Source organism: Geotrypetes seraphini, chromosome 10 (genome assembly GCF_902459505.1).
Source record: "Geotrypetes seraphini chromosome 10, aGeoSer1.1, whole genome shotgun sequence".
In the NCBI taxonomy this organism is placed as follows: Eukaryota; Metazoa; Chordata; class Amphibia; order Gymnophiona; family Dermophiidae; genus Geotrypetes; species Geotrypetes seraphini.
In genome coordinates, this window is record NC_047093.1 from 143,779,024 (window position 1) to 143,802,244 (window position 23,221).

Sequence of the window (23,221 nt, forward strand, 5' to 3'; positions counted from 1 at the left end):
TACGAAGGAACAATACCAGAAGCAACAATACCAGAAGCAGTGAAAGTGTTCAAAGGAGTAACACAGGACAGCCTCACCACAGTAGAAGTGGACTTGGACCAGATATACTACCAGATCGACAATCTTAAAAGTGACAAATCCCCTGGACCTGATGGAATTCACCCGAGAGTCTTACAAGAACTGAAGGTTGAAATCGGAGAGCTTTTGCAAAAACTTGCCAACCTGTCAATTAGAACTGGACAGATACCAGTCGATTGGAAGATGGCGAACGTCACGCCAATTTTCAAAAAAGGATCAAGAGGAGAACCGGGCAACTAAAGACCTGCGCGTCTTACGTCTGTCCCTGGAAAGATGGTTGAAGCACTGAAGATAGCATAGTCTGGCACTTGGATACACACGACCTGATGAGATCCAATCAACATGGCTTCAGGAAAGGAAAATCATGTTTGATGAATTTACTTAAATTTTTTTAGACCGTAAACAAACAAATTGATAGTGGAGAACCGGTGGACATAATATACTTGGACTTCCAGAAAGCGTTCGACAAGGTTCCACATGAAAGACTTCTCAGGAAACTACAAAGCCATGGAATAGAGGGTGATATACTAAGATGGATAGGCAAATGGCTGGAGAACAGAAAGCAGAGAGTGGGCATAAATGGGAAGTTCTCAGACTGGGAGAAAGTGACTAGCGGTGTGCCCTAGGGCTCGGTACTTGGGCCCATCTTATTTAATATTTTCATCAATGACCTAGAAGAAGGAACATCCAGTGAGATCATCAAGTTTGCAGACGACACAAAGCTATGCTGGGCAATCAGATCGCAGAAGGATAGCAAGGAACTCCAGAGTGACTTGTGTCAGTTAGAGAAATGGGCGGAGAAATGGCAGATGAAGTTTAATGTGGAAAAGTGAAAAGTAATGCATTTAGGCAGAAAGAACATGAAACACGAGTATAGAATGTCAGGTGCAACTCTGGGTAAGAGCGAACAAGGAAAGGACCTGAGTGTACTGATAGATAGGACCCTGAAACAGTCAGCACAATGCGCAGCAGCAGCAAAGAAAGCAAATAGAATGTTAGGCATGATAAAGAAAGGAATCACGAGTACCGTATTTTCACGCAAATAACACGCACCCGTATAAAACGCGCACACGTGTATAGCGCGCAGAAATCACGATGATAAGCACAAAAACTTTGGTATAACGCGCTCACGATTATACCGCGCATGCTGCCCGACTCTCCGTTCACCCCCTGACTTCCGTGCACTGCCCCGCCTCTCCGTGCGCTGTCCCGACTCTCCGTTCACCCCCCCCTGACTTCCGTGCACTGCCCCGACTTTCCGTGCGCTGTCCCGACTCTCCGTTCACCCCCCCCCTGACTTCCGTGCACTGCCCTGAATTTCCGTGCGCTGTCCCGACTCTCCGTTCACCCCCCCTGACTTCCGTGCACTGCCCCGCCTCTCCGTGCGCTGTCCCGACTCTCCGTTCACCCCCCCTGACTTCCGTGCACTGCCCCGCCTCTCCGTGCGCTGTCCCGACTCTCCGTTCACCCCCCCCTGACTTCCGTGCACTGTCCCCCCTTGAAGGTCTGTCCCCATCCTGAAAGCCTGATGCCCCCCCCCGACGTCCGATACATCCCTCCCCCCGAAGGACCGCCGACTCCCCAACAATATCGGGCCAGGAGGGAGCCCAAATACTCCTGGCCACGGCGACCCCCTAACCCCACCCCGCACTACATTACGGGCAGGAGGGATCCCAGGCCCTCCTGCCCTCGACGCAAACCCCCCTCCCCCCAACGACCGCCCCCCCCCAAGAACCTCCGACCGCCCCCCCCAGCCGACCCGCGACCCCCCCTGGCGACCCCCACGACCCCCCCACCCCCCTTCCCCGTACCTTTGGTAGTTGGGCCAGAAGGGAGCCCAAACCCTCCTGGCCACGGCGACCCCCTAACCCCACCCCGCACTACATTACGGGCAGGAGGGATCCCAGGCCCTCCTGCCCTCGACGCAAACCCCCCTCCCCCCCAACGACCGCCCCCCCTAAGAACCTCCGACCGCTCCCCCAGCCGACCCGCGACCCCCCTGGCGACCCCCACGACCCCCCCACCCCCCTTCCCCGTACCTTTGGTAGTTGGCCGGACAGACGGGAGCCAAACCCGCCTGTCCGGCAGGCAGCCAACGAAGGAATGAGGCCGGATTGGCCCATCCGTCCTAAAGCTCCGCCTACTGGTGGGGCCTAAGGCGCGTGGGCCAATCAGAATAGGCCCTGGAGCCTTAGGTCCCACCTGGGGGCGCGGCCTGAGGCACATGGTCGGGTTGGGCCTGGGATCCCTCCTGCCCGTAATGTAGTGCGGGGTGGGGTTAGGGGGTCGCCGTGGCCAGGAGGGTTTGGGCTCCCTTCTGGCCCGATATTGTCGGGAAGTCGGCGGTCCTTCGGGGTGGGGGTGCGAGTGGTCCTGCCGGGGGGGGGGGGATGTATCGGACGTCGGGGAGTCGGCCGGGCAAGAGGGCTTGGGCTCCCTCTTGCTCCGATCGTGGATGCGGGTGCGGGTGGGAGCGCGTGCGAGTGGTCGTTCGGGGTGGGGGTGCGAGTGGTCCTGCTGGGGGGGTGAATCGGGCGTCGGGCGGGGTGGGAACTATGTTTGAAAACTTTCGTATACCGCGCTCACGCATATAACGCGCGAGGGGTATGCGCGGTAGGTAAAAACGCGTATAACGCGCGCGTTATATGCGTGAAAATACGGTAGATCGGAGAAACTTATAATGCCACTTTATAGGGCAATGGTCAGATCACACTTGGAATACTGTGTCTGACATCGGTCTCCCAACCTAATGAAGGATATAAAACTGCTGGAGAAAGTGCAGAAACGAGCAACAAAGCTAATAAAAGGTATGGAGAACTTGGAATATGATGAACGACTTAAGACACTGGGATTATTCTCCCTTAAGAAAAGGGGACTGCGAGGGGATATGATCGAGACTTTCAAAATACTGAAAGGAATTGACAAAATAGAGCAGGAAAAAAAATTATTTACAATGTCCAATGTGACACAGACAAGAGGACATGGACTGAAGCTAAGGGGGGACAAGTCCAGGACAAATATCAAGAAGTTCTGCTTCACGCAACGAGTGGTGGACACCTGGAATGCTCTCCCAGAGGAGGTTATTGCGGAATCCACCATTCCAGGATTTAAAAGCAAACTAGATGCACATCTCCTTACAAGAGGCACAATATGAGTGACTAAAATTAAGCCAGGTGTACACCTGGCTGGGCCTCCGCGTGTGCGGATCGCCGGACTTGATGGACCGAAGGTCTTATCCGGAGATGGCAATTCTTATGTTCTTATGACATTGGCTCCATTTGGCGAGTAGAACACCAAGCAGAAAATCTAGTCCATTTCAGGCCGTAACACTGCTTAGAGGATGGCTTTCTGGAAGCCACCAAATGTCCTGTACAGATTGAGAAAATTGCAGAGTCAGATAGGTTGAAAGGTACCAAGCTGTTAAGTGTAGAGACTACAAATTGGGATGAAGTAAGGATCCTTGACTCTGAGTAAGCAGAGAGGGAAAAACTGGTAGAAGCAGAGGCGCCCTGGTGCTGAGTTGAAGTAGAAGGGAGTACCACGGTTGTCTGGGGCACTGAGGAGCTATCAGAATCATGGTGGCAGGTTGCGACTTGAGCTTGACAAGAGTCTTGAGAATCAGAGGGAATGGAGGGAAGGCATAGAGAAACTGACCCATCCAGTCCAGGAGGAAAGCATCTGCCTCGAGACACTGGGGAGAGTATATCCGGGAGCAGAACTGAGGCAGCTTGCTGTTGAGGAGAGACGCAAAGAGGTCTATCAGAGGGGTCTCCCATTAAGCAAACACCTTACGGAGAGGCGAGGAATTGAGTGTCCATTCGTGAGGTTATAGAAGACGACTCAATTTGTCCACCAGGCAGTTGTGCCGACCTTGAATGTATACAGCTCTGAGAAAGATGTTTTGATGGATTGCTCAATCCCACAGCTTCAGAGCCTCTTGACAAAAGGAGTGAGATCCCGTACCTCCCTGTTTGTTGACATAGTACATGGCGACTTGGTTGTCCGTCCGGACAAGGACTACGTTGTCGTGAAGGTGTTGAAAAGCTTTGAGAGCATTAAAAATCGCTCCAAGTTCCAACAGATTGATGTGACAGAGACGGTCTGCGGGAGACCAATGGTCTTGGGTACGGAGACCGTCTAGATGGGTTCCCCATGCATAGGTTGATGAGTCTGTTGTGAGAACCTTCTGATGAGGGAGAGTGTGGAACAGCAAACCTCTGGAAAGATTGGAAGAGAGCATCCACCAGTGGAGAGACTGTCTCAACAAAGGAGTTACCGTAATCTGTTGAGAAAGTGGGTCGGTAGCTTGTTGCCACTGAGATGCCAGGGTCCACTGAGGTATGGAAAGGTGAAGTCTGGCAAAAGGAGTCACGTGAACTGTAGAAACCATGTGACCGAGTAGAATCATCATTTGTCTCGCTGAAATTGATGCGAGATAAGACACTTGATGGCAAAGGCGAATGAGGGCATCCTGACGTGTTCAAGGCAGGAACACTGAGCTGGACAGTGTCCAGAGTGGCCCCGATGAACTGAAGAGACTGAGATGGGTTCAACTGGGATTTTGGAAAGTTGATTTCGAACCCCAGACATTGGAGGAACATAATAATCTGTCGGGTCGCCGCAATAACCCCTTGTTGAGAGAGAGCTTTGATGAGCCAGTCGTCCAGGTATGGAAAAACTTGAAGACCCTGGGTATGGAGAGCTGCAGCAACCACTATCAGACACTTCGTGAAGACTCTGGGGGATGAGGCGAGTCCGAAAGGAAGAACTCTGTATTGTAGATGAAGATTCTCCACCCGAAATCTTAAATACTTGCGAGAGGCTGGATGAATCGGGATATGAGTGTAAGCCTCTTTGAGATCCAGAGAGCATAGCCAATCTCCCTGATTCATCAGGGAATACAAAGTTGGTAAAGAAAGCATCTGAAACTTCTCTTTGACTAGAAATTGGTTGAGGGCTCTGAGGTTCAGAATGGGTCGAAAGTCTCCCGTCTTCTTTGGGACTAGAAAATAACAGGAATAAAAGCCCATGTCCCATTGGCTCTAGGGAACCTTCTCGACAGCTCAAAGGCGAAGAAGAGCCTGAGCTTCCTGAAGAAGAGGAAGTTGCGACGAATTGGAAAGACACTCTCTTGGAGGGCGATCTGGAGGCACCTGAAGGATGGTGAGAACCCAGAGATCTGAGGTGATCATCTCCCACTGGTGATAAAAATGGTGAAGACGACCTCCTATGGGCAGAAGAGAAGTCTGATGGAGGGAGGTTGGTATGCTCAGACTAGGAATGTCAAAAAGACTGAGCTGGTTTAGCCGCAGCAGGAGTCTGAGCTTTCTGCTGTCGTTGTGGCGGTCATCTAGGCGAAGGCCTGGAGAAAGCTGGCGTCATTTTTTTGGGATAACGGCATGGTGGAGGCTTGTATGGCCGAGCAGGAGTCTTAGGCTTCGGCCAAATCAAGGAAGCAAAAGAGCGCTCATGTTCAGAGAGGTGCTTTATAGCAGCTTCAATGGAATCATCAAAAAGTTCATTTCCCTGGCAAGGCAAGTTCGCTAGATGGTCCTGCAAATTGGGATCCATATTAATAATGCGGAGCCAAGCAAGGCGAAGCATGGCTACTGCAAAAGCAGAAACTCTAGAAGAGAGCTCAAAGGCATCGTATGTGGCTTGCAGCATGAAGAGTCGAAGTTGAGATAGAGTTCGAATAATCTGTTTGAATTTTGGAAGACACTGTTCCTCAAGAGCCGGATAAAACTTAGGCATTATTTTGAGGAAGTGATTAAAATAAGCAGTGAAAGTGTAATTGAGAATTCTGTTAGCCATCATGGAATTCCGATGCAGTCTATGGCCAAACTTGTCCATGGTACGGCCCTCCCAGCCTGAAGGGACCGCAGCATACTGCTTAGATGTTCGAGCTTTCTTTAATGAAGATTCCACAACCAAGGACTGGTGAGACAATTGATATTTCTCAAATCTCTTACAAGGTACGGTGCGATACCTGGATTCCAGCTTAGAAAGAATGGCTGTAATGAAATAAGGAATTTCCATATTCCTGAAGAAAGCTTGCTTTACAACAGGAGTCATAGGGAGCCTCAAGGTCTGCTTGGGCGGATGAGGCAACTCCATGTCGGCCAAGTACTCAGGAGTGTACTTGGAATCAGAGTGGAGATCCAGCTGAAGAGCTTTCCCCATGTCAAAGACAAATCTCGCAAATGAGGCAGACTTCAAGGCAGAAGAACCCTCAGGAGAAGAGCAAGACTTAGGAGTAACCGAATAGGAAGAAGCTTCTCTGGAATATTGAGAAAGAGGCTCAGAATCCAGCCACACAGTCACTGAAGAAGATCCACTACCAATGACAGGAGGAGTCAGAGAATGTTTGCGCTTAAGAAGCCTCGATGGCAAAGTCTCTAGGGTCTGAGGAACAGAGTGGGTCAAGGCAGGAGGAGAAGGCTCCCTCGGAAGTGGTCTCGATGGAGGAGTCTTTGACCTGGATGGACTTCGAGGAGAAGCAGCCGGTGAGTTTTACAAGACCTATGTTTAGGTTTTGAAGAAGTCTCAACAGCCTTTGATAAACGAGGCATAGAAGACTCAGTATCTGGGGGAGAGGTTTTCTGCTTGAGAAAACTCTTGACTGCGCTTAGAAGCAAGATGCCTCGATCAAGTTTCAGGAGAGCATGTCCCAGGAGGAGGCGAAGAGTCACTGGATGATAAGCGACAAGACTTCTGAGGCTTACCTCGAGGTGCCTCAACAGGAGGCTCAGGCTGGCTCGTAGGAAGCAGGGTGGAGGCCGGGAGGAGCTGAGCCATGATCAAGGAAATCTGAGTGGTCAGAATGGCTTTCAACATATCCTCAAACATAGGCACCAAGACGAAGGGATCATGTCTCGAAGGTGCAGCAGTGTGCTCCAAAGAGGGCGACTTCGAGGATGAGTATTCCCTATGTTTGGAGGCACGCTTAGCTGGAGGTCTCGAAGAGGCTGGCAGGACTGTAGGCACAGCCTGAGATGCCTGAGACTCTGGAGGCTTCTTAGGAAGGGTACCTGAAGGAGAAACAGGAGACTTACCCACAGATGAAGACTTAGAAGGGACTGCAGGTGAGGCCTTTGAGACTGAAGGTGTTGAGGTCGAGGCCTTGGTCGAGGCAGCCTCGGGTGTCGGGGTTGAGGTCTTGGATGTCGAGGCTGTCCCCGAAGCCGAGGTCGAGACCCTCTCAGCAGACTGCTCCATAGTGCCAAATAATTGAAGAATTTTGGCACAGCGTCTGCAAAGGGCTCGCGGTTGAAGGGTAGCACAGCGCGAACAAGTGTCGGGGCAATGTTTGGGACCCAGGCAAGCAATACACCAACGATGAGGGTCGGTGAGTGAAATTACCTTGCCGCATTGGCTACACTTTTGAAACAGGTAAGAGGCCGGGACATAGAAAAAAGAAAGGCCGACGAAAGAATGAGGTTCAGCAGCCAGGCCTAGGCCGAAAGGCTGCCGACCAAAAAGAAAAAAAAAAATTATTATTATTATTATTTTTTTTTAAAGAAAAGGAGAAAAAGATGTGTGGGCACAGTGACTGAGAAAAACAACAAAGCCGCGGTGCGAGAAGGCAACAAAGTAGCTGCAGAGCTGAAGTGAAGAGGACTTCTCGGCTCCGCGGAAAATGTTGAACTGAGGTACCTCACAGGAGACATGCGCCTTGACTCGGGCGGGAAGGCACTCGCGCATGCGCAGTGCAGCACTCGTAAGCTCTTACAAAGATCTTCAAGCAAGTCTGCTTGCGAGGCTGTCCGCTGCGGGGCTCCATTGGTGACGTCACCACCTGTTGAGAATATGCTGCCTGCTTGTCCTGGGATAACCTTGGTACCCGATTCCCTGATTATGGGTTACATTTCTACTCATTCTCTTTGCTCCTCTCAGGCTTCTTACCTAACCATTCCATCTACCTGCCATGCTCATTTGGAGTTGACCAGGTAAATGAGAACAGTCAGGAACAACCTAAAGAAATATCTATTTATGGAAAGGGTGGTGGGTATAGGTGATGGAGACTAAGAGTATCTGAATTAAAGAGGGGAAGAGAGAGTGGATAGCATGCATGGGCAGCCTGAATTATCTGCTATAATTTTCTCTGTTTCTGTATTCTAATCCTTCTAGAAGGCTTCCCAAGTATCTTAGTACATGTAAATTCATAAGCCCTTCCCTCAACAACCCACCTATGGTCAGTGACTTTTTTATATTTAAAAAAAACCCTCTTAGATGTCAAAGCAGAAATTGAGGCAGTAATGCATTAAAATTCAATTTTCCATTTTATTCTTTTGGACACAATTAAAAAATAAAGTTCTACAGCAATGCAAACCTTGCACAAGTTCCTAGGAGGATATAACACTACATAAACTCAGGTAACATACCCACCTACTGAAAAAAAAATTACTAAAAAAAAAAATAAAATAAAGAAAAATATGTATAAACAGGCGCCTGTCTGAGTTTCACTGGGAAAGTTCAGGGAGGCTTTTGATTGCTCCCTTTGGTTATGAAAGTTCCTAGCCTGCACACACCAGTGAGCAACAATGGCAAGGGTAGAGCCAGGTGTTTACGAGCACTCTGATAAATTGGTCCAACAGAGGAAGAGTTCACAGATGGGAAAGGATGACAGAGGTGTTCACTCCATGGGTGGCTCCATAAGGTAGCCATTTTCTGCAGACATGTAGCCATCGCCAGAATGCATGGAGGACTCCTGATCCAAATACATGTCCTGACTGGTTTCTTCCAACTGCTCTGGCATCATGCCGTTATCTGGCCCTCTCTCTTCCCTCTTATCTCCACGATCACCCCTATCCCGCTCTCTCTTATGCTCTCGATCCCTGTCCCTATCCCTGTCTCTGTCCCTATCCCGTCTCCTCTCTCGGTCTCTATCCCCCCTATGACTGCGTCTCCTGTCCCTGTCCCGCTCACGGTCCTTCTCTCTGTCCCTGTCTCTATCCCGCTCCCTGCTCTTATCCTCTGGCTCTGTTTTCAATTCCATGCCATCTATGCCCAGATCTCCAATCTGTACATCTTCCATAAGGCCTTCACCACCTTCCAGCATATCACCCTCCCCCCTTTCTTCTTTCTTGTCTCGTTCACGCTCTCTCTCACGCTTGCGGTCCCGGCTTCGACTCCTACGTTTCCGGTCTCGGTCTTTGTCCTTGTCCTTCTCTTTCTCCTTTTCCTTACTCCTCTCACGGCTGCGCTTCCTTTCCTCCTTCTCACGGCTACGAGTCCGGCGTCTGCGCTCCCGTGAGCGGCTCCTGCGACGCTCTCTTTCTTTATCCCGATCCCGGCTGCGCTCCCGTCGGTCACGCTCTCTCTCTCTATCACGATCTCTGGAAAATAGAAAACCAACAAAAAACACACATCAGGCAGGTTAACTACATGCTTTGCCCTTCTCATTCCTGGGACATTCCATTTTCAATGGCAAAGAGTTTATCGGAAGCTCAAGGCCCACATAACCTATAATGGTGGAGACAGAAAAGGCTAGAATGTGAAAGTCCCAGGCTGACCACAGTTTCTATGGTTTATATAATGAAAACTCAAGAGTTGCAGTTATTCATCCTATAATTAAGGAAGCAAGAGAGACAGACATTAACAGACCTATACCACAAAGACAAAGGGTGTACATGTTCCTCAAACAGCAAAGGAAGTCTAGTTCGCACAATTTCCCCCTCTTCAAGACTTACCACCAAGTAATATCCCCAGCAAAGAAGAAACTCACCTCTCATCATATCTGGAGGTATCATCTCGGCCAGAGTGCCTGATGTTGACATCAGCCCCACCCCTGCGTGTGCCACCAAGACCACCTCCTGCAAAAGAAACAAAGATTGTCCATCCTATCCTGAATGTACAAGGGCACAAAAGGGAACCATCACACATGATATCACTGGCACATCTCAAAGGGTTGTATAACAAGTTACTCCTAGAAACAAAGAATAATGTAAAAATCAGCATAGAACTCCTGGGGGGCCTCACTGAGGTTCAAAAAGTGCACAAGGATTTTTATACTTTATTTTATTGCAATCCTTAAGGACTGATTGCCAAAAGCAAAATGTCAACACTTTTTTTTCTGAAAGGAAAAGTATCTGCCTTAGTATGGTGTATATACCTGAAAGCTCACATTCCATGGTGTCTACACGAGATTAAAATGGAGACATTCTTACCAAGCCTGCGTGGGCGCCAGCCTTTCACCGTACGTCCTCGCTCTACATCAACCAACACTCTTCTCCCGTCTATTTTCTTGCCGTCTGCATGCTTGTATGCCGCTGCAATAGATTGTGTCCAGAAGGGCAGAGGAGCTCCAGTTAGCCATGTCTTCCCAGGTCTGGCCCCCCTCCCAGCTTCCAAATGCCCATCTTTAGCATACACAGAAGTCAGTCACTGGTCTTCTCTGGAGCACCATCAAGAGATGTCATTTGGACATTCCCAGAACATGAACCAGTCAGACTGAATGTGCCTTCACCCACAAAGTTGTGTTTGAAGCTACTCAGCCCCATATAGAAAGAAGGATGGGAATAGGGACACAAAAGACTTTTTGGATCTAGCATTAGAAAATAATAAAACCCACATCCACACAAATGACACTTACTCCTTTCCAAATTACAATAGGGATATTTCCCAAAAATATCTTGTGTATGGGGTGGATCAATGTCCTCTGCAAAGTACAGGAAGCCCTTCGCTAAGAGAATTATCATATGAAAAGACCTAAATGGGAGCCCAGGAAAAAAGGCCTGCCCCATCTCTCACTACCAGTAATGGCAATATGTTTCCCAGAAACAGAAGCCATTCAGGGTGGTGATAATCTTGGTGTTTATCATATGCAACTGAACACCCCCCCCCCTCCCACACACATCAACACAAGTATATAGAGAAAAGGGCTTGCTGGAATCCCTCCATGTTAAAGCTGCAAAAAAAGCAAAGGTTACAATCAACAATGACCTCCCTGTGTCTAAAACTGATGTCTGTTCCCAGTCCAGACTCACAGCACTCAGACCACACAGGCATGGGGAAGGGGGGGGGAGGTAAGTTAGAGTGCAAAACATCAGCATACACTGCAGCTCTCTGATTTATGATACCCATTAGGAAATCAGATGGGCAGATTCTGAGCTGCAAGTGCAAGCTAGAGCACAGGAAGCAGCAGTATAAGTGCTAAGTCAGAACACAAATATTAATTCTCACGTTAGCTAGCAGCCACCTCCCCTCACTCCTTCACCATTTGCATCTCTCCTAGGAACCAAGTAGCATATGGTACCTCCAAACATACAGTTTGAACTGAAGAAGCCTTGGATCCTATGATCTTTTACCTAGACAGGACTACTCATGCCATCTGCTGCTGCCATACATAGAGGGAAAACCAAAACCTCTGTGTCATCTTATGAAGGCCACCACAGCACACCCACTCCCACTACGCATACACACACACACATAACACACTTCATAACCATCCTCACCCAGCCACAGTTAAAGGAGAGCATCAAGAGCTCAGAAAGCTACAAAACACGAACAACGCATACAAGACTACCACGACAAAATGGGAATAAAAGGTGTTTACCTGGAGAAACTACTTACAAAACCTTTCAATTTACGGCCACAAACTCAACGAAACTCGGATGCTATCTTGCCAAAGATGAGGTTCTCTCTGAACCTTTGCTGCTGCAGTTTGTTGATTTTATGAAGGGATTTTGATTAATGTCTTTTTGGGGAGGGGAGAATTTGGACAATCTTGTTTCCTTGTTATCTGCTGCTGAGCGAAGTCTCACTAAAGCCTTACCTGTCCCAGCAGCTGGTGGCCAGCATTGAGTGGAAAAATAGTCTGTCGTCTTATTTTCCTTTCTTTATTGGACATTATTTATGACGGATACAGATGCCGTGATGTTGTGGCCTGCTGCTCCCAGAGGGAGGCCTCAGACTCTGACGGTCCTCTCGATTCCAAGTGGCAGCGATGATGGGCCACACTTGACTTTTGAATGGGGCCCGTGATTCCCTGGGTCAGCACATTCCCATGCTCAGGATATCCAAGATAGGAAACGTAAGCCCCCCTGAGAAGGCTTTTACTAACTTTTCTTTAGGGGTAGGAGGAAAATTTAACACCTCTAGACTTTCTATGGTGTCAAAGGACACCTATTAATAAAACCACCTTGTGCACAAGATGGATAATCTTAATAACCAAGCGTCCTTTCAAATGTTATCAGATGGATTTCTCTAAGGAAAGATTAGGTTCTTACCTCCATTCCTGAACCTGTGGGTAGTCAATCTCTTCTCATGAGAATTCTTGTAGGGAGTTTCATTAGCATTCTTTTACTCCGCCTCCCATCCTTCTGGGCTGTTCTCCAATTCCTCAGTTTGTATCAAAAGAAATGGTTATCCCTGGAGAGGAAAAAGAGTAGAGAGGGGTACGGAGACACTCCCCAAGAAACAAGTCCTTGGTATCCTTAAATACCATGCCACTTATAATGGGAAGGGAGGTACGCTTGGTAACCTGCACCACCAGGGAATCCACTTTCAATGATATAAAGAGCTGGTTAAATTCAGCATCCACCCGATAGAGGCTTGTCAGGGCTTTGGTCACCCGAAGTGGCCCCTCCGGGGACCTCCCAATGGTCGGTGAGCATATTTATAATGTTTTGATGAGAGGGAAACAGGTTGTCTGTGCTTTTGTGCTGCTTGTAATAGAGGACTGCGGAGTCTATCTTTAATTTCTGGGGGAATTCCATGATCACGTGAAAAAGAGCTGAAGGCTTGAACAGCCTGCACACAGTCGGGTCCTCCACCAGATCCAGATTCAGCCCCTCTAGATCTGAAGCAGCATCTTTTGCTAGAGGACCCTGACTGGTAAAGCAAAGGCATTAAAGAGTCCTCTCCAGTCCAATCATCCTCAGACTGGACCTCTCTGATTTGCTCATGGTAGATACTGGGGAATTGTGTTCATGGTGGTGGTAACCCCTGTTGCCAGCATGACCTCGATCCCCAAGGGTTTCATGTGGCCCTTACTAATCCTGTAAGCTTCAAACATCATTATTGATTAATTCAGGGGGATATCCCCTGTTCAGGACGTCCAGATGGCCACTGTGGATGCTCATGAGCCCCTTTCTGGGATTTTGCAGCAGCATCATGCTGTGCTTCACCATGGACGTACTTGCGCTGCTCTCCAGCTCAAACCTGATCTGTTTTATTGGCCCTTGCATCATCTGGGCATTAACACTCCGCAGAACTAAGGAGGATGGCTAAGCCAGCGGCTCCTGCCCGCCCACCCCCCTCCCTCCCATATGCCACACAGCATGTGGGCACAGACAATTCTCAGCTGGCCATCCACTGCAAACTTGGCATGAATCCAAGGTATCATGGCCTGAGGATTCCATCACACCTATTTTTAAGCAAAATTGAAGTGTTTTGATGCAGGCTTTTATTTTCAAATTAGGAAATCCAAGATGCCTGCCTTAGCAGCAATTTTAGCAACTAAAACAACCTGGGAAAGCTACTGAGGCTAAAAATTAGCGATTTTAAAGGTGGGAGAACCTAACCCCAGAACCTTCCCCAAAAAAGGAGAAATTAGGTTCTTACCTGCTAATTTTGTTTTTTTAGTCCCTCCAGAATGGATGAGTTTACGCTCCTCTACCAGCAGGTAGAGACTGAGACATTGACTGTGCAGTCCCATGAATAGTCAAGCAGCAACTAAGAACTTAATAACTATGAACTATAAACACCGTCACTCCCAGAAGAAGAATATCAAGTAATTGTCCAGAATGGACAGGGAAACACTGTTTGATATTGATTAGAATAAGAACCTTCAAAAATATTTCCCCCACAGCTCGCCAGTCGAACCAAACGCTGCTGCTCTTATTGAACTCTCCAACAACCCAGTCAAAAAGATACTGCAGAAAAAAACATACTCTTCGAGAAAAGACACCGAATAAAAACGACAGGACAGGGTCTATGCTGGTCTGGAGGGACTATAAGAAAGAAAATTAGCAGGTAAGAACCTCATTTTTCCTTTAGCGTCCCTCCAGAATGGCACAGAAATGGATGGGACATACCAAAGCAGTACCCATCATGGGTGTGACCACCCAGCCAAAAGAACACGCTCACTGAACATTACATCTGACGCACCTGAATGTCCACACAATAGAGTCAAACAAAGGAAAGGAGAGAAGACCAAACCACAGCTTTACAGATGCCTGCCCCCAAGTGGAAGGAGCTTTGAGAAAATCCAAAACAGGCTTATCATCTTTTTGTAATTCTAGCGAGTCACAATCATAGCCTTGGAAGCACCATCATCCTTACGAGGACTCGCTAGAATTACAAAAAGATGATCTGACTGCTGGAACTGCTGCGTCCGCTGAACATAAGCGTGAGGACTTTGGACATCCAATTTGTGCAACTGTCTCTGCTCCAAAGAGCCCTCCCAGCTATCTAAGACTGGAAGGACAATGGACTGGTTGACATAAAAAGGCAAAACCACCTTCGACAGAAACGAGGGAACCAGCTTTAACACGACCCACTCCTTGGAAAACTCCAGGAAGGGAGGTCTTACATGAAGCCGGGGCACCTTAAAGTCACTCAAGGCCTCAACAAGCTTATTCAAATCCTTCCCAAAAAGGAAAATTTATTAAGCTTAGCCTTAGAGACCGCATCTGCCGACCAATCCCGAAGCCACAGTGTTTGGCGAGTGGCCGTTCCGAGAGCCATGGACTTGGCAGATCCCCGCAACAGATCATACACGGCATCCGAGAGATAAGAAGCGCCGAGCTGAATCTTAGCTACCTCCTGATCCACCAAGGACCAGTTATCAGATTCCCAGTCAAGGACCTGCTCAGACCACTGGAAACAAGACCGGGCTACCACACCGCTACAAATCGCCACCTGGACAGCCAAAGCAGCCACGTCAAAACTCTGCTTAAGAAGAGAATATCTTACGAACCTGAGAGTCTCTCAAGGCTGAACCGCCTTCAACCGGCACCATACGTCTACATGCAAAAGCTGAGACCACCACATCAACTACAGGAGACTAAAAGTTATCCCTATCACAATCAGAAACGGGAGCCTGGACATGGACTGCACCAAAAGAAAAGGCGCTTCTGGAGTATTCCACTGTGCGTGCACTGCATACCAAATATCCTGATGCATAGGAAAAGAACGGGAGGCCGACTGGATCCCCTGAAGCAGTGGTTCCACAAGGGGAGTCCTTAGCTTCCTCCTCAAAGCGCAAAACCAAAGAAATCTGGAGAATATGCTCCTGGAGCTCTTCCAGTGAAAAATGCACATGACCAACATATCCTTGATAACCAGCATCTTTGAAAAACAACTGTCTGCATCCTCCTCCCCCGAGAGGATCTTGTGGATCAACCATCAACCAAAAGGTCCAAATGGCAGATGAAATTTAATGTGGACAAATACAAAGTAATGTACATTGGGAAGAATAACCTGAATCACAGTTACCGAATGCTAAGGTCCACCGTGGGGATTAGCGCCCAAGAAAAGCATATGGGTATCATTGTAGACAATATGATGAAACCTTCTGCCCAATGTGCGGCGGCAGCCAAAAAAGCAAACAGGATGCTAGGAATTATTAAAAAAGGGATGGTTAACAAGACTAAGAATTTTATAATGCCACTATCACTCCATGGTGCGATCTCATCTGGAGTATTGCATTCAACTCTGGTCTCCTTATCTCAAGAAAGATGTAATGGCGCTAGAAAAGATTCAAAGAGCGACCAAGATCGTAAAAGGCATGGAACTCCTCTCATATGAGGAAAGACTAACGGTTAGGGCTCTTCAGCTTGGAAAAGAGACGGCTAAGGGGAGATATGATTGAAGACTACAAAATCCTGAGTGGATTAGAACGGGTACAAGTGGATTGATTTTTCACTCCGTCAATTACAAAGACTAGGGGGACACTCGAAGTTACAGGGAAATACTTTTAAAACCAATAGGAAATTTTTTTTCACTTAGAGAATAGTTAGGTTCTGGAACACGTTGCCAGTGGATATGGTAAGAGCGGATAGCGTAACTGGTTTTAAGAAAGGTTTGGACAAGTTCCTGGAAGAAAAGTCCATGGTCTATTATTGAGAAAGACATGGGGGAAAGCCACTGCTTGCCCTGTATTGGTAGCATGGAATATTACTACTGCTTGGGTTTTGGCCAGGTAGTAGTGACCTGGATTGGCCACCATGAGAACAGGCTACTGGGCTTGATGAACCATTGGTCTGACCCAGTAAGGCTATTCTTATGTTCTTCATCAGGCGAAAACGTGTCCGCAAACAAAAAATCATTGTCCCAAGAAACTCATGGCTGCTTGGACAAAGACAAGGTGGGGGGGAGGAGGAGGGGGAATGGGACTGGTCAGAAGCAGACACAGAAGTGAGCTGAATGAGGGCAGATGTGGAAGGCAAAGGCCCCCCAAAAAACCCCAAGGATGACGTAGGACCCCCTGTCGCTTGTAAGTAAGCTTTGTACATGGCTAAAACAAAATCAGGGGCAACCCTACCCCACACATTCCCGGCGGCAAGAAGCACTCACTGCAGAAGCAGGAGAATCATTTAAAACCTGTTCCTGTCTCTCTAAAACAAGAGGGAGGTCACCTCAGGAAACAGGCAAAATGGTGGAGCTTCCTGCCAAAACTGAGGAAAAGCTCACCTAAAAACTCCCCCGAGGCCTGAACAGAACTAGCCGCTAAAACAGAACTCAGGTAGCAGCTGCTGTAGTGGTTAGGGAGTCCTTAGCACTTTTGGTGGTAAGGAAAACCTTATTTCCCTGACTGTCAGCAGCTGGAGAAATCCCTGTGTGGGCAGTAGGGGAAGCATAGGCTTCCCCACTACCTGAAATCGATAAGTGGTGCAGCACCCGAAGATGATGAGGATTCCCCCTTTGCGATGGCCGGAGCACTTCATGCACATGCTGGCCGCGTCCACTGCTTGTCAGGCACAGAATGAGCACTTTTACTGCTTCTTAAAAGTATTCACTGTGAACCGCAACAAAGGAAAATCAAAACTGCCAGTTAAAGTCAATTGAAGCTAATTTAAAGCTTCCTTTCAGACCGGCACTGCCTCAGGATATTTTTTTTTTTTTTACAATACAACTTTGAGTTACAAATGAGCAGACTCTATTGGCTCTCGAAGCTATATGTCTTGCCTAAACGGTGGCAAGGCTTACAGCTGAGGCACCTCTATGCCAAAAATTTTGGGGGAGGTGGGGGAAATGGAGGGACTTGACCAGTTGAGTGAGGCACCCCTTAGGTTAGACGAACCCCCGAAAGGGTACCCCAAGCTCAATTTGGCACCCACAACAGGGACAAGAAGGCCATTAAGTAAATTCAACAGGCCCTGCACTAACCAAAGGAAAAACTGTACAGGCTTACCACCTCCACCTTCTGGAGACTGAGCACAAACTGATTGTAGATGGGACTGCACAGCCCATTTATACCACAGCCGAAAGTCAATGTCTCAGTCTCCACTTGCTGGCAGAGGAGCGTAAACCCATCTGTTTCTGTTCCGGTCTGGAGGGACGCTAAAGAGAAATTGATTTTAACGGAACTACCCCACCCCAATATTTTTTTTTCTAGGCTGTCAGCCTGTTGCTCACTGTGCTATGTGTGCTGGGAACTTTAAGTGTGGAAGCTAAAAACAGCTTACAGGGAAAACATCTGCCTCAAAAAGTCTGGAATCCGAACTGCTTGTGTCTTCTGACTACCTCTTGGGCTCAACGAACCAGCCGGAGACCTCAATCCTCACCAGATCATGCGCATGCAAATAGCAGTGAGTCCCAATCTTGGAAACACCGTCACTTGCGCTCAAGTCCACTGCAGACAAATCTGGGGCAAGCCTTGCTCCCAAGGGAATGGTCCCTGAGCCTCCAAACTTTTAGTGCAGGCTGTCCAAGTGAGTGAACTACAAAGCAATCTGGCCCTTGGAAGCAGACTCTCGACAGAGTCTGTGCTCTCCCATAGCAAAAGTGGGATCCTCTGCAGCACCAAAAAGCCTCAGAAACATTCCAAAACCCCCCCAATATAATTGAAAAATAAATAGGAGCAGAAAAGGTCAGCTCCTACCATTTCACTTGTAGAGAGACAACTGAGGAATGAATTGGAGGACAGCCCAGAATGATGGAAGATGGAGCAAAAGAATGCTAATGAAGCTCTCTACAAGAATTCTCATGAGAAGGGATTGATTACCCACAGGTTCAGGAATGATGCGTTTGTCGCACTAGAAACTTATCTGAGAACTTTGAAACTGCTCAGAAAACTGCACCACTAGCCTGATGCAAAGAACAAATTGTCGTATGTTGAGTCTTACCTGAAAATCAATGCAAAAACTTAAAAAAAAAAAAAAAAAAATAACTAAAAAAATAACTAACAACAACTTCATCCAGTAGTTCAGTTTTAGGAGCAGATTTTACTACTATAGGAAAAGTCCTTTGACTATGTGTGATGTGTAGACCCCAGATGCAGGCACAGCTTACGCTTAATGCCAAAGCACACAAAATGAAAATAAGCTGGAATGTCCCAATTTGGGATCATGAAAAATCCAGAGGCAGTGGAAAAGCAGCGAATGCAGGAAAACAAAGTTGCTTATCTGTAACAGGTGTTCTCCGTAGACAGCAGGGGAATGTAGCCACACTGCTGGTGAAGTCCTCTGACTGAGCCTGTGTGCGGTGCTCTCCTTTAGAGCTTTTGGCTTACTAGGCATGTGCAGGAGTCCCTATACCTAGAGCCCCTCCCCTCTCCTGTCAATAAGTCTCTAGCTTTAAACAAGAATGAGACGAGAAGATGGAGGGCAAGCAAGTGTGGCTACATTCTCCTGCTGTTTATGGAGAACACCTGTTACAGGTAAGCAATTCTGCTTTCTCCAGCGACAAGCAGGGGATGTGCACACTTGTTGGTGAGTCCCAAGCTGAAAATATGAAGATGGGTGGTGGAACACTAATTACAGTGCAAATAGGTTCCATAGAACTGTCTGACCAAAATGCAGATCTTGTGCAAAGCTCTGCTCCAGACAGTAATGCTTTGTATAAGTATGCACTGAGGACCAAGTTGAAGCCTTGCAGATAGCTTGAATGGGAATGTTTCTTAAATTCACAACTGAAGATGCAGTAGCTCGTACTTTATGGGCTCCAATTGAACCTAGTGGTTAAATCTGTGCACTTGTGTAGAAAAAAATTGATGCAGTGTACTATCCAAGAGGAGAGAGTTCTTTTTTATACCAGCTTCCCCCGAGTAGCCGGATTGTAGGAGATGAAGAGTTGAGATGTTTGACGTAGCTGATCATTTGCTTTGAGGTAAAGAAAAGTAATGCTCTTCTGCAGTCTAACATGTGGAGATTGCTCTGCTGTAGAGGAATGTGGAGGAGGAAAAAACGATGGCAAAGTTATAGTTTGGTTCAGATGAAAGTTCGTGACCACTTTAGGGAGGAATTTGAGATGAGTTCGTAGTTGCACTCTATACAGAAAAAAATTGTAGGTAAGGATAATAGGTAACAAGTGCTTGACGTTCACTAACTCGTCTGGCTGAAGTCAAAGCTGTAAGATTGTCTTCCATGTAAGAAAGGTAAGGGAAGAAGACCCTAAAGGTTTGAAGGGGGGCTGCATTAACTGGTCTACAACCAAATTCAGATCCCATACTAGGGAAGGGTCTCAAAGTGGAGGCTTAAGATTAGAAAGACCTCTCATAAAACAGGAAACTAGAGGATGATGAAATATTGGTTTACCTTGTACCAAGGAATGGTAGGCTGAGACAGCTGCTAAATGATATCTGACAGAGCTAGATTTGGAGGCCAGAATCAGACAAGTGCAATAGATATGATAAAATATAGTCAATTGGACAATGAAGAGATTTCTGGAGATTTTTTGCCCAGATGAAAAAACGTGTCCATTTTGATTGGCAAGACTTCAAAGTAGAAGGGCAACTCGCTGCTAGAAGGACCATCTTCTCCTGTTGAGAAAGTGGTAGAGGTGTTAGGACTGAAGTTTCAATTTCCAAGCTGTCAGACTGAGACTGTAGAGATTAGGATGTAACAACTGCCTGTTCTGCTGAGAGAGAAGATCTGGATGCTTCCCTAGTGGAAAGGTGGGAGCATCCAGAAGATCCAGCAAGAGTAGATACCATATTTGTCTGGGCCAATGAGTATGATGTGAGCATTGTCTGTAGCTACTCTGAGGAACCCCGGAAATCAGTGGGAATAGTAGAAAGGCATAAAGAAGGTTCTGATCCCAGTGTATGGAGAAAGCATCCATTGCTATTGCTTGAGGAGCTGGTAGAAAAAAGCAAAATTTGCTGCATTTGGCATTCTCCATAGAAACGAAGAGATCCATTGTGGGAGTCCCCCAACGGTGGAATATTTGTTGCAGGATGGCAGGGTTGAGAGTCTACTCATGAGGATCATGTTTCCTGCTCAAAAGAGTCTACTAGAATATTGTGTTCTCCCGGAATATATACTGCCTGCATTTGAACCTGTAATGTCAGAGAATAGGTCCACAGGCAAAATGCTTCTCTGCAGAGAGGAAGAGAACCCAAACCTCCCTTGCTTGTTGACGTAAAACATGGTCATTTGATTGTCTGTTTGAATGAGTATGTGTTTGTTGGGGATCCAAGGCTGGAAGGCTTGAAGAGCATAGTACACTGCACGAAGTTCTAAGTGGTTGACGTGCAGGGATCTTTTGGTTAATGACCACTGTCGTGCCAAATTGGTCGAGGTTCACTCCCCAGCCCTGATTGGACCCATCCGTAATTATAGTGAGAAGAGGAGGTGGAGACTGAAATGGATAACCTTCTTGTAGGAACAGAGAGTGAATCCACCAAAGGAGGGAAGCCTGAACCTTTGCAGGAAGTAGAATCATCTTGGCGAGAGACTGATGCTGCTGATCCCAGTGCAACTTTAGGTGCCACTGTAAAGGTCTCATGTGGAGCCTTGCATTTGGTACCAGAGAGATTGATGCTGCCATGTGTCCAAGAGACATAGAATGGTGCGAGCTGGCACAGCAGACGACTGCATGACATGGTCCACTAGAGTGATGAAGGATTGATGTCTGTCCTGAGAAAGATACGCCCTTGCAGTATCTGTGTCCAGAAGAGTTCCGATGAATGTGAGGGAGCGAGTTGGAGTTAAGATTGGACTTTTGAAAGTTGATGATGAATCCTAGAGACTGTAGTGTTCGAACTGTGGTCTGAATAGAAAGTAGTAACTGGTCCTTTGAGTGAGCTACTAGGAGCCAATCGTCCAAGTAAGGAAATACTATGTGGTGGTGCTTGTGCAGATGAGCTGCTACCACCACTAGGCACTTTGTGAATACTCTCGGTGCTGATGAGAGGCCAAAGGGCAGAACTTTGTATTGGAAAGGAAGGAAATACCAGTGGGATGGATAAATTGGGATGCAACTGTATGCATCCTTGAGGTCTAGGGTAGCTAACCAGTCGTATTGCTTCAATAGAGAAAGAATTGCTGAAGAGGAATCATCCTGAACTTTTCTTTCTTGAGGCAGGCATTGAGAGATCTGAAGTTGAGAATGGGGCAAAGACCCTGCGTCATTTTGGGGATGAGAAAAAAAAATGGGAATAGAAACCCTGGTTGGCTTGAGTACAGGGAACCTGTTAAATGGCATTGTTGAGGAGCAAAAGGGAAATGTCCACTGCAAGCTATGAAATGTAATGGTGTGGAATCTTGAAAGGGTCTGGAGGTTGCGAAAGAAATTGAGGAAGTATCGCTGGAAAACTATGCTGAGGACCCATTGATCTATTGTGATGGTCTGCAAGGCTGAAAGGAAGTGTGCTACAGGCCCCCTCCACTGGTAGATGGTCAAAAACTGGGACTGGGTTTAAGTGCAGGCAGCTGAGGTGTAGATGACTGTTTCCTGTCCCTCGAGCGCTGCTTCTGGGAGTAAGGAGAAGGACAGGACAGTTTTATGGAGTAAATCTGCACCAAGGATAGTACTGCTGAAAAAACTGCTGATGAAATGCTCTTTGATAGGAAAAAGAAGAAGGGCATCTAAACTGTTGGAAAAGATCTGAAGAATATACTGAGAGCTCTCTACTAGTTGAGGAATCCTCTAAGTTGAGAAACAGCCAAAAAGACTCTCTCCTAAGCAAGGAGCGTCTGCCAACCTATCATGGAAATCCTTTCTAAGATCAGATGTTCATAGCCATGCTGAGCGCCTGGCCGCTATAGCCACTACCACTGTATGAGATGTCATGTTGTAAGCACTGGCTGTTTAAATTACCGGCGCTCTTTTTGAAATAGTGAAAGCTATTAAAGTTCTTTCTTCCATTGTCCTATTGATTTAATGGAGTTCTCCCCCTTAACCTCTTGTTTCCTGTATTTCAGTTAAGTCTCTTATATGTCCAACTAATTACAAATATTTTATGGATGAAGTCTGTACACCACTTAGAATTATGATAAGTGGTATAACACATTTTAAATAAACTTGGAAACTTCTTGTTTTTATATGAAAATTTGATGTTGAAAACTCCCTCCCCCCAGTTCTAACGACTAAGGGCTTGATTTCTAAATAAGCAAATATTTTTTTAAAAAAATTTCCTAAGGAGAAGAGGGGAGCAGTCAAAGAAAAAAACTGACAGAAGAAAAGGGGGGGGGAAAGAAAGGAGGGGCTCTAGGTGTAGGGACTCCTGCACATGCCCAGTAAGCCAAAAGCTTACCTAGCTAGGGGAAAGCACCAGCACACCGGCTCAGTCAGAGGACTTCAGCAACAAGTGTGCCTGCATATCCCCTGCTTGTCTTCAAAGAAAGGCCTCAATCACTTAATGCCTCCTGCTCAGTATTGGCACATCTTCACAAAGCTTGGAAAAGGTGCCTATGCTGTAGAAAAGCTCATCGCCCCATGCCACCCATCAAAATCAGATGAGTCAATGGAAAGGAAGGAATTAACTAGGGGAGGCTTCTACAAACCAAGCAAGAAATTGAAACAAGGAGCAGGGGCCCAAAGAGAACCCAAGGTGATGCAAGATCTTAAAAATAACATGCTAAAGCTGCATTTACACATGACCCCCCCACCCAAAGTGCACTTGGAAAGCATGAGTCCTATGAACAGAATTTAGTTCACTCCCAGAAATTCACATTTCCCCATCCGCTTTTCACTCTTTAGTTTCCACCCCTGTTTCTCTTCTCCCATCTTTTCAATTACTATCCACCCCTCC

The 23,221-nt window shown here is 47.2% G+C and overlaps 1 protein-coding gene across 1 annotated transcript in view; it reads right to left on the reverse strand.

The window, feature by feature from the left end:
* Positions 1 to 8,337: 8,337 nt before the first annotated feature.
* Positions 8,338 to 23,221, reverse strand: part of SNRNP70 (small nuclear ribonucleoprotein U1 subunit 70) — a 38,305-nt gene continuing 23,421 nt past the window's right edge. Inside the window, exons 8-10 of the mRNA XM_033961940.1 lie at positions 10,248 to 10,349; positions 9,806 to 9,893; positions 8,338 to 9,416 (exon numbers count right to left, since the gene is read on the reverse strand). Coding sequence (XP_033817831.1) covers positions 8,714 to 9,416; positions 9,806 to 9,893; positions 10,248 to 10,349 — 893 coding nt within the window. The 3' untranslated portion in view covers positions 8,338 to 8,713. The remainder of the gene's footprint in view (positions 9,417 to 9,805; positions 9,894 to 10,247; positions 10,350 to 23,221) is intronic.